General features: G+C 33.0%; 1 protein-coding gene across 1 annotated transcript; it reads right to left on the reverse strand.

Moving 5' to 3' along the window:
• Positions 1-10,464: 10,464 nt before the first annotated feature.
• Positions 10,465-11,923, reverse strand: LOC124819744 (embryonic abundant protein USP92-like). The gene is made up of 3 exons (XM_088099654.1): positions 11,885-11,923; positions 11,401-11,506; positions 10,465-11,285 (listed from the first exon to the last, which is right to left on the reverse strand). The coding sequence occupies exons 1-3, from the start codon at positions 11,921-11,923 to the stop codon at positions 10,633-10,635; spliced, it is 798 nt and encodes a 265-aa protein (XP_087955780.1). The 3' UTR covers positions 10,465-10,632.
• Between the last annotated feature and the right edge of the window lie 380 nt (positions 11,924-12,303).

Genomic DNA, 12,303 nt, shown 5'->3' on the forward strand with positions numbered 1-12,303 from the left:
GAATATTTGTCCATTAGATAGCATTTGTAGTTCATAGCCTTGATGTTTGTGTCTTCTCTTTCTTCTTTTCACAACAACCATTGTGTAAGTCAACTTTGTCACAATAGACATGCTTTTTCAGTCCTTTGCTTGAAGTAGGTTGTACGATCTTTTTAGACTTTGCTTTAAGAGAGGAACATTCCATGATTATCTCTTTTGTCTCTAACGTCCACATTTGATATCTAGCATTGTGGATGCGTGTGGAATAACTTATCTGCAAAATTAGAGTAAACTGTGCATGCAACAAATATGACTTTTCTTATCACTGTTGATGTTTTTGAACGTTGAGCATTTAATGTCATTTAATGCTCACTCAGAACAACAAAATACTTTTTGATTTCCTACTGTTAGGTAACATTTTGCAATTAAGCTCTTTTAATTTGAAGATACCAAACATATAAATACTTCATCATTAGATGACATGTCTATTTCGCTCATGGTATCATTTAGATTTAGGTAATCGCTTCTTTTTTATATGTTTGTGTTGATAGGGGGAGCTATGGAAAGCTAAACCCATATCTCATATGAGTTTTTGATGATGAAAACATAAATGTTTTAATAGTTTCTTGCACACATTAAGCAAAATTGCTGTTTATATATTTGATTGTGCTTGAACTATATGTTATGCATATTCATTGTGTTTATATCTGTGATTATATATGTGATATGCATATTCATTGGTTTTGAATGATAAAACTCTTTGCACCCTGTATATCTGGATGAATAAATTATTTACACAATTTATAAAATATGTTTCAATTCATCTAATATTAGTACATGTTTAATTGTGGGAAATTACTAGTTTTAACCGATTACATTATGTGGATAATCGATTAAAACTCGTGTCTTTGCTTATACTTGATTACTGAGTGCATTGATGAGTTTAGAATGAAAAAGTTTTCAAATATGTTTAAGTATGGTACTTGGGATTACACTTTTTTCTTAATCGGTTAAAACACGTGTGCTTTGAAAACTTGTTTTCTGATAAGTCATAACTACTATAACAGTTATATTTTTAAATGCTATGACTTGCATTAATTACATAATCGATTACATGCAATGCTTAATCTGTTAAATGTGTAGAATATAATTATGTTAAGGAAGTATTAATTACTTAACCGATTACATTAATAACATAATCGATTGAATTGCGTGAGTGCTGTTATATCTATAAATAGACGCATAGATCTTCGCATTAAACAACTTTTTGAATCATGACTTTCATATCTGATAAAGTTTGTTGATTTCTTAATTGCAGGAGTGTCTATTCTCCAAGAATCAAGAAAAATTTCATTCGGAAAGAAATCAAATTAAGGATTCTTGAAGAGTTATTGTACTTGCAAAGTCTGATAAATATGTACTATGAGGTGTTCTTCTGGAAGATTAGAATCGCTTGCAACCTATTGTGATTGTGGTTCCCTGCTGCTAAGGCCAGGAAGATAACTTGTGAAGTTATGGTTACTTTGAGTGTGATATCTCAAAGGGGTTGACAGAAAGAGGATTGTTCTTTCTGGGTGTATACTATAGTAGATTTAGAGTTAGAGAGGAGAGTACATTGAGAGAGTGTCTCTATATTTCTTGTTGTAGAACTCAATCTATATAGTGAAATCCTTTCAATCTCTAGTTGATTGAAAGTAGACTGGATGTAGGCAATTGAGGCCAAACCAGTATAAATTGTAGTGTTGATCTTTCTATCCTTTCACTTTTACATTTCCTTACTTTCTTTATTTGCTTGCATTCCAAGAAAGGTTCAAAGATTTTGAAAAGAGTCTTAAAAGAACAATTTTTATAAAGCAAAACCAATTCACCCCCTTATTGGTTGAGAAACTTGCCCTACTATTTTCTATAGTCTCTTTGTAGACAAATAATGTTTAGCTTTCTCAGACTTTCTTATATCTTTTAGTTAAGTCTTTTTGTCGAAGACATTGTCTCGACCTATTTTCGTTTTCGAGAGAAGTCAAATACTTAGTTTAGGTATTTTAAGCATTGAGCATTTAACTCAGTTCTCTCTTAAACACTTTTAGACAAGACATCGTTTTGTCAAACGTTTGGTTATTCTAGCCTAAATATTTTTCTATTTCCTAGGATCTAAGTGTTTTCCTATTATTTTTAAGTTTGGGGTTCGGGTTCTACTTTTGTTTGTTTGGGGTTTTGGCTCTAAGTTTTTGTCCTAGGTTGTTTTTTGATCTTTAATTTATTTTAATATTATTTGAATAAACTTCAAAACATGAGATCATTTGTTCATATAAACGATTTTGTCTTTAACATGACAAAGCCGCTATCCTAGAAGCCCAAGCGAAGATGCAACAAGAGTTCACCGAGTTTAAGAAAAGAAGTTCTTAGGAGATGGACGCCTCGAGGGAAGAGAATGCAAGGCTGAAAAAGAGGGTTAAGGCTGAAGTAATAGCTGGAAAAGAAAAAAAGAAGGAAACCCGTGCTAACATGTAATCAATATAGATATACTCTTGTTGTTGAACGTTGATACTCTTCCGCAAGTTTTGGGGTTTTAGTGTAAATGGTGCTGCCAACGTTCTTTTATTATGTTGCAAACGTTCTAATTTTATTAAAAGTTAGATTCACTAGCAGATTTTTTGGCAGATATTTTGGATCTTTTGAATCATGGGTCTGATTCACCAACTCTATAAATAAAGCACTTCATTTAATCCAAAATCATCAAATCCAAAATCATCATTAGAAATCACTCTTCTCTCATTTTCTCTGCTCTTAGTTTCATTCTTTATGTTTTCTTCTTTTTCTAAAAATATTCTGGGTTTATTTTATTCTCCTTTTAGAGATCCTTGCTAGTTCTGAGATCCTCAGAAATTCTTTTGTTGTATCCTGAGGGGCTTGCGCAATACACCACGGATAAGTCCTTAAGGATTGTGATCTACACACCTCAAGAAATCCTTTGTTCATGATCTTTATTCCTTTTTGTCAGCTTTTACAACAATCTTAAGGACTTTTGGCGGGCAACAACAACATTTCAATCCCGGAGAATCAAAATATTGTTTCTGGAACTCAGACGGTCTTCGTGAAACCTTTCTCGAATGTATCAAAAATTGAAGTCTTCTCTGGTCAGAATTTTCGGCGCTTGCAAGAACGTGTGTCAACCCTCTTAGACATGTACGAAGTCGCCTTTGCTCTTTCATCTTCAAAACCTGACTTCAATCTCCCTCCAAATTCAAAACAAGTTGAAGATTGAGTTCATGTAAACAAGGTATGCTGCCATACTTTACTTAGTGCACTCTCTAACGATTTGTTCGATGTGTACTATTCCTATAAGAAAGTGAAAGACATTTGGGATTCATTGCTTCTCAAATACACTGCTAAAGATATAGTCAGACAAAAATTCATCATTGGGAATTACTACCGCTGGGAAATGGTTGAAGACAAGGACATAAAGTCGCAAATCAATGAGTACCACAAGCTGCTCGAATATATCAAAGCAGAGAACGTTCTTCTACCAAAGGAGTTTGTTTTAGAGATTTTGATCGAGAAACTGCCACCTTTATGGACTAATTACAAGCAACAACTGAAACACATACACAAGAAAATGTCACTTTCAGAGCTGATCACTCACATATATCGAAGATACCAACAGGAAAACGTGTGCTACTGTGAGGGCCAAAGCTTTGTTTGCAAAAGCAAACATGGTAGACGACAGACCTTCTCCAAAAAGGTACAAACACAAACCTAATCACAATAGCAAAAATAATTTTTGAAAATCTCTCCCCAACGCATCTAAACCCACCTTTAAGAAGAAAGGAAATTGCTTCGTATGTGGGAAGTTGGGCCATCATGCACCACAATGCAGGCGTAGAGCAAGAAACGACAATCCTCTTAGGGCCAATATAGTCGAAGATGACATTATTGCTGCGGTTGTTTCTCAAGTAAATCTGATGACCAATGTGAGCAAGTGAGTGGTAGACTCTGGTGCTACCAAGCATATATGTGCAAACAGAAGTGTCTTTACCTCTTACACTAGTGTAGGGGATGGAGAATAACATGTCTACCTTAGTGATTCTAGGACCACTCCTCTTCTGGGAAAAGGGAAAGTTCTTCTCAAACTCACATCTGGAAAGACTCTGACCTTAAGTGATGTGCTACATGTGCCATCAATCAAAGTTAATTTAATCTCTGTAGCACTACTGCGAAAAGTGGAGGTTAAAGTGTCCTTCGAGTCTGACAAGATTGTAATGAAAAAAAATAATGTTTTTGTGGGGAAGAGATATTGTGATCAAGGTCTCTTTGTACTTAACATTTCTGAAAATATTAATGAGTCGTCTTCTTCTCCTTATATTGTTGATTCATATGATATATGACATGCTAGATTAGGACATTTGAATTCTTCCTATGTTATGAAATTACAACGACTAGGATTAATTAATATGCATAATAAGCATAGTAGTAAATGTGATATATGTGTAGAATCTAAATTAATCAAGAAAACATGTTTTTCTGTAGAACGCCAAACTGAACTGTTAGGGTTAATTCATACTGATCTAGCTGATTTAAAACAAACCATGTCTAGAGGAAGTAAAAGTTATTTTGTGACCTTTATAGATGATTATTCTAGATACACCAAAGTTTACTTAATCAAATATAAAGATGAAGCCTTCGATGTGTTTTTAACCTATAAAGCAGAAGTAGAAAATCAATTGAATAAGAAAATTAAGAGGATTAGATCAGATAGAGGTGGTGAGTATGTGTTATTTAATGATTATTGTGTTAAAGAAGGTATCATCCATGAAGTAACCCCACCATATTCAACTGAGTCTAATGGAGTAGCTGAGAGAAAGAATATAACTCTTAAGGATATGATGAATGCTATGCTTATTAGTTCTGGTGCACTTGATAACCTTTGGGGAGAAGCCTTGCTTACTGCATGTTTTTTTACAAAATATAATACCTTATAAGAAAATTGGTAAAACTTCCTATGAGTCATGGATATGTTATCAACCTAACCTTAAGTATCTAAGAGTGTGGGGGGTGCCTAGCTAAGGTGATGTTACCCGATCCTAAGAAAAGGAAAATAGGCTCTAAAACCTCTGATTGCATGTTCTTAGGCTATGCTGAACATAATGTTGCCTATATGTTTCTAGTTCTTAAAAGTGATATACTTGAAAGTAATTCTATAATGGAGACAAAAAATACTGAGTTTTTTGAACATGTTTTTCCTTTAAAGGTTAGTGAGATGTCTCAACCTGTAGATAATAATAATAGTGATGCCTTGTGTGAGGCATTAAGAAGGAGTAAAAGACAGAGGAAGGAAACTTCATTTGGTAATGACCCAAGTAACTTTATAGAAGCCATTAGTGCTCCTGATGTAAAATAGTGGGATAAAGCCATTAAGACTGAAATTGAATCAGTTCAGAAAAATAATACTTTTTGGACCTTAGTAGATTTGCCTAAAGGAGAAAAACCCATTGGTTGTAAGTGGATCTTTAAGAAAAAAGTATCATCTTGATGGATTATAGAGAAATATAAGGCAAGGTTAGTGGCAAAAGGTTTTACTCAAAAACCCAACATAGATTACTTTGATACTTTTGTCCCTATGACTAGGATTTCCTCTATTCGAGTTTTGTTAGCCTTAGTAGCCATCCATAAGCTAGTGATACACCAAATGGATGTTAAAACTTCCTTTTTAAATGGTGATTTAGAGGAGGAAATTTATATGACTCAACCTGAAGGGTTTGTTGTACCTGGTCAGGAGAATAAAGTTTGTAAACTTTTAAAATCTTTGTATGGGTTGAAACAAACACCAAAACAATGGCATGAAAAACTTGATATGTATTGCTATGTGATGGTTTTCTGCCTAATGATGCTGATAAATGTGTGTACTCTAAATTTGAAAATGGTGATTGTGTCATTATATGTTTGTATGTGGATGACATGTTAATTTTTGGTACATGTAATGAAATTGTCGCTAGAACTAAATTTTTTCTAGGATCGAACTTTGAAATGAAAGACATGAGTGAAGCCAATGTAATTTTAGGTGTTAGAATCATAAAGAAGGGATATAATATGTTACTATCCCAAGAACAATACATTGAGAAACTTCTTAAGAAGTTTGGGTATTATGATTTTAAACCCGTGAGTACCCCTTATGATGCTAACTCTAAATTAATGAAAAATAGAGGAGAATCATTATCTCAGCCTCAGTATGCATAGATAATTGAGAGCTTACTACACTTGATGAACTTTTCTAGACCTGATATTGCTTATGCAGTAGGTAGACTAAGAAAGTACACTCAATGTCTAAATCAAGAACATTGGGATGCATTTTCTAGGCTTATAAGATACGTAAGAGGTTCAATGGATTATGCCATTGAATATAGTGGATTTCGCGTTGTACTAGAAGGGTACAATGATGCTAACTGGATCTTTGATTCAGATGAGACAAAATCCACTAGTGGTTATGTATTCACACTTGGGGGTGGTGCGATTACATGAAGATCAGTTAGACAAACAATTATTGCAAGATCAACAATGAAATCTGAGTTTGTCACTCTTAAGATGGCTGGTAGTGAGGCTGAGTGGTTGAAAACCTTCTTAGCAGACATTCCACTAGGAATGAAACCAACCCCATTGGTGTCAATACACTGTGATTGCCAATTGGCAATAACTTTAGCTAAGAACAAGAATTACAATGGAAAGAATAGACATATACAATTGAGACAAAATTTGGTGAAGCAAGTGGAACTATTTCCAATGACTATGTGAAGTTAGAACGAAATTTAGCAGATCCTCTAACAAAACCCTTGGGAATAAATATGATCTTAGAAACATCGAGGGGAATGAGACTTAAGCCACTAACAAACAAACAAGTGATGGTAACCCAACCTTTGTGATTAGAGATCCCATGAATAAGGTTCATATGGGTAAAAATAAGTCACTTGTTAATTCTGATAGCACTAATTTGATTTTAAATCAAATATGTCTGTTTCTATGTGGTGTGTGTGTGAAAATGCTAGAGACTACATTATTGAGAGGTTAAACTTTGTAATTACTCAAAGTTTTTAATGATTTTCATATCCCTTGTGGGTGGTGTATGATTTGCAGCATACACTTGATGAAATCACCTATATGAGTGTCAAGTGGGGCCGCTTGCATGAGATATTGGTATGATCTCTATAACACTCAAGAATACCGGGCACACACATGGCCTAATAAGCACATCACAACGATAACATCAATGATTGTGGGGATGTATTGTGATTGATAAACCTCTAACACACTCAAGTGTCTTTGGTTCATATAGCTTGCTATACCAATTACATTGTGTGTTATGTTTCTTGATCTAGGACTGGTTCATATAGCCTACTATACCAGTTCTGATGCATTACATCTTATAAAACCCATGATTTTTCTCCTTTTCTTTCTTTCAATTTTTGTTTCTTATCTTTTGCAATATTGGGGGATTGTTATAAATTTTGAATATAATATTGCAAAATATCTTGTTGTTGAACGTTGATACTCTTCTGCAAGTTTTGGGGTTTCAGCGTAAATGGTGCTGCCAACGTTCTTTAATTAGGTTGCAATGTTCTAATTTTATTAAAAATTATATTCACTAGCAGATATTTTGGCAGATATTTTGGATCCTTTGAATCATGGGCCTAGTTCACCAGCTCTATAAATAGAGCACTTCATTTACTACAAAATCATCATAAGAAATCACTCTTCTCTCATTCTCTCTTCTCTTTGTTTCATTCTTTATGTTTTCTTCTTTTTCTAAAAATATTCTGAGTTTATTTTATTCTCCTTTTAGAGATCGTTGCTAGTTTTGAGATCCTCAGAAATTCTGAGAAGTTCTTGTTGTATCTTGGGGGCTTGCGCAATACACTGCGTATAAAATCCTTTCTTCGTGATCTTTATTCTTTTATTGTCAGGTTTTACAACACTCAGAACTTTGCCTTCGTAAAGAATACCCTGTTTTAAAAAAAACATGATCCTCAGGAATCATGCAATCAAGGAACTTTGCCTTCGTAAAGAATACCATGTCAAGTCTAAATGATATAAGTTCTCATTATACTGATCATGAATAGATGATCACCCATATTGGCAAAGTCTTGAAATATTTGATTAAGATAACGAACACAAGGACAAAAATATGTCTCATTCACAGAGTTTGCATTTTGTTAAACATATTGTAAGAACTCCGAAACTCCCTTTTCATATTCTTGACTGATGCGACGAATCTATAATATGTTCGTAACAAACTTCATCAGTCTCAAATTTTTAACTCTCACAAGGTTACGTCCTACCTATTCGGAAAAATTATTTTTCATAATTGCTAACACACATACAAAGAAGTCTAACATGATAAATTTGATAAGATTTTAGCAGCATTTTGCATTGGTCTCCAAAATACATGAAATGAAAGTGGTCACAGATGACCACAATCAAATATGCATATGGAGAACAATACAAATAATCTCAATCAAAATTTTATCAAACTTATCAATAAACTCCAACAAACATGTTATAACAAATTATGTAAATAATTTTCTCAAACTGTTTGATTGAACAATTCAAAATTTAATACAAATGATTAAAAGTTTAATCTTTTGTGTTAAATCTCAAACAAAAACTAAGTTTCACTAAATGATTTCATACTACAAATATATTCAAAATTTAATCAACAATATAGTGTGAAAAATCAATCTAAAAAGTTTACATGACAATCATAATTAACACAAGAAACCAAATTAATCATGCATAAGAGACAATGTATAATAGAAAAAAAACCACATCTCCAAAATCAATAATAAAAATCTAAAAATCATATCTCCAATAACCAATCACATCTCAAAACTAAAAATCACATATCCAATAACTAATAACCAATAAACCATAACCAATCACATATACAATAACTAATAACCAATAACCAACCAAAAAACGAACCTTCTTCAAGGGTTGAAAATGGATATCACCGAAATAGTAGAGGGAAAGAGTTTTCAAGTAATGGAGATTGGGCACAAGCAATGGAAAGAGAAAGTGTTTTGTATGCCGTTGTCGAGGAGTGGGCACAAGCAATGGAGTAGGCACGAGAAATGGAGATTGTTCGTCAACTTACGCATAATAAATGCACCATAAGCCAATGAAAACGAAATTTAATTGGTGCAAATGAAATATAATGAGTCCAAACAACATTTATTCGGTGCAAAATAATTTAAAACGATGCAAAGTGAAGAAAATACATGCTAATGCTATGGTGAACACGAAGGAAGAAGACGAAGCTGTGAGGAAAAATGCATAACTGATGCTCACGTTTTGGAGTTGGTGAAAAACAGGGTATTTGACGTTGGACACCCCACCCCCGACGTCTAAATGCTATAAGGTGTCGACCCCTACCTAACCGACGTCTAATTCATAAAATAAAGAAATATTGGCACCCATTTTGACGTCCGTGGGGAATGAGATCCTACGTCTAAACCATATTACATGTTGGGGGCTCTGTAGCCTATGTCTAAAACTAATAGAACAATGCCTTTTTAGTTCTTTTGGCAGACCATTTGACGTCCGACCTGAGGGGGCCCGACTTTTATAATATATGTAACGTCAGAGACCCTTATAGCCGACGTCTATAATGACGTTTTATTTACAAAAGTTGTCACCAATCTCTTTTACATTGATGTTTCTTTCATTAGACATTAAACGCATTATGTTAAATACTATATTTGCACCAGTGGATGTTGCATCCTTAGACATTTCGATACCTTTCGTCTAATTATTTTAAATTAAAATACTTTAAATTAAACAAAACTTAAAAAATATACATTTATCATATTTAAATGAGTATGCCATCAAAATATCTGATTAAGGATTACAATTTTTTTTAGTTATGATCTATGATACACAAGCTTTTAATTATTCCACATTTTTATATATAAACAATTAAGAAAATGGTATGACACCATTTGACACTCGTGTAAAAATAATATAATTATAAAAAAATAATTTTTTTATTTGTAAAAAATAAAAAATAAAAAATAGTAAAAAAATAATGTTAGAGTGTAAAAAAAATTTAAATGTCAAAATAAAACTTGGACAAATTGGTACTTTTAAGAAGGTACCAATTACAAATATATTTTTTCGAATTATACATAAACATCACATTTTTATTTTATACCCGTTCAACATCAACAAAGAAGTATTTTTATTTTAAAATATAAAATAAGTTAAGATAAATAAAGTATAAAAATATTAATTTTTTATTAACTATTAAATAAGAGTAAGAAGATCAAAAGGTGTATGTTTATAATTTTCCTATTTTAAAGTTGAAAAAAATGGAAATTTTCAAAGTGTTGCCGTTATCTTTGTGGTCTTATATCAAGAAAATTTTGAATCAAACATTAACCAATATCAAATTGAAATATACATCTGTGTTACCAACATAATAATTAATAAGACACACATAGCTTTAACTAGGTTAAAACTACAATAATTTATTTGAAACACAAGAACCACTTCATAGACATCACTTTGAACACAACTCATGTTACAACATGAACACCCACATGAAAGTGCTTCATTATTGTTCATAAGAAACTAACATAGATTAAACATGTTTAGATATATATAGAACATCTAGGCAGAACAAGATTCCTTTGTTCCTAGATTTGGTACCCAAGCAAGAGTCTTGTTGCCAACAAAATGGCAAACAGGTACAGTTCCAGGCTTGACTCTGAGAACTTGATAAAGCACAACAGGATCCATGCCTCTTGTATCATGGTGGCAAATGGTTAGTGCCTTAGCTTTAGCTCCATCAAACGCTACCAATGGAACCATATAAGTTGTTGTTGCATTGACTTGGTGGCAATAAAACACAACCTTTTCAAAGTTCAGCCTATGACACATAACAGCTTTTTCTCCAACTTTCTTCACTTCCTCAACACTGTATCGATCATGATTCTCGTCAAATGAACTTGAAACCACCCTTATATTCTTCCCAAGCTTTGAAATGGCAAAACCCATCATTGATTCCAACGATTCTGCACAAAACTTGTGTTCTCCTTTACCAGCTGCTTTCCCACAAACCTCATCAAGACTATATTTCTCTGATATTTTTGCTTGTAACCATGCACCAAAGGGTTGGCTTGTTGTTCTTGTGGATGGCTTTGTATCAGAATAGTTGTGAAGACCCAAACGCATCATCTTTCTAGGATGAAGGTCGTGTTCAAAAAAGAGAGTCCAATATTGCTTCTCTTCATTCACTTTGATCGGCAAATTGGTTTGCTTTGCTGCATATACAACATATGAACAACGATAAAAATCAAACCAATCTTTTTCATCACATTTTTATTTACAGTGCAACAAGAGTTAGCATGTTTTGATAATAATATAGATGTAACTTACGAGGAAACACTAGATCTTGCAGAGGCTCCGGCACTGACGTGTTTGGAAAAACAGAATCCCAGTAATCTTTGGCAGATTGCGAGGCATCGATTTTTCTGAGTGTTAGCTGCAACAGAAAGTGTTTAAAGTAAGACAAGTGTTACAACAGATTCAATAGCATAGGTTAAGAAACACTATTGTTTCCATATATTGAAGAATTTCACGTACTTCTGAAGTTTATCTTTTCTTTTAGCTCAGATATGTTCTTTATTGTTCTTTGATCAAATCTGAAAATGAGTTTCTTGAAGGTTAAGACAAAGGGTCTCTTTCATTAGGTCAAACCATAACTGATCAAATCTTTACGTTGTGTGGCTTATAGGTTAGGGTTTTTGAGGCTTTTTTTATGATGATGAAGATCATACATTCTTGAAAATCATGTAAAATGATGAAGTTAAAACAATGTAAAATAATGAAACTAGCAAAGATATGGAGGAAAACGGCTTACACATAAAAAAGCTAAAAAGATTAGATGTCCAAACTCCATTTTTTCTGTGAAGTGAGATTATGGGAACCTGTTATCGAGTTTATATAGTGAATTTAGTTGACAATTGCCACCTTCTTTGAAATAATTGTGTCATAGTTTTTCAACAAGATGAATATAAAATATCATGCCATCATCTATCAATTATGGCAACTATTATTTTTTTATTCAGCTGTGACCACTTGCCGACCAGAAATTGATCCCAGCACACCAGAACGAACTGTGACAACTACCACTGCAATTAATATGAAGAAAAAATACACTAATTTGAAACACAAACACTTATCTATTAAGAGTATGTTTATTCTACATTTTCACCAAATATTAAAAGTAAATTGATATGGTACAAAGTCATATATATTATTACATATTTTTATTGTTTT

This window comes from Vigna umbellata, chromosome 9 (genome assembly GCF_029865625.1).
Source record: "Vigna umbellata cultivar VRB3 chromosome 9, Vumbellata_1.0, whole genome shotgun sequence".
In the NCBI taxonomy this organism is placed as follows: domain Eukaryota; kingdom Viridiplantae; phylum Streptophyta; class Magnoliopsida; order Fabales; family Fabaceae; genus Vigna; species Vigna umbellata.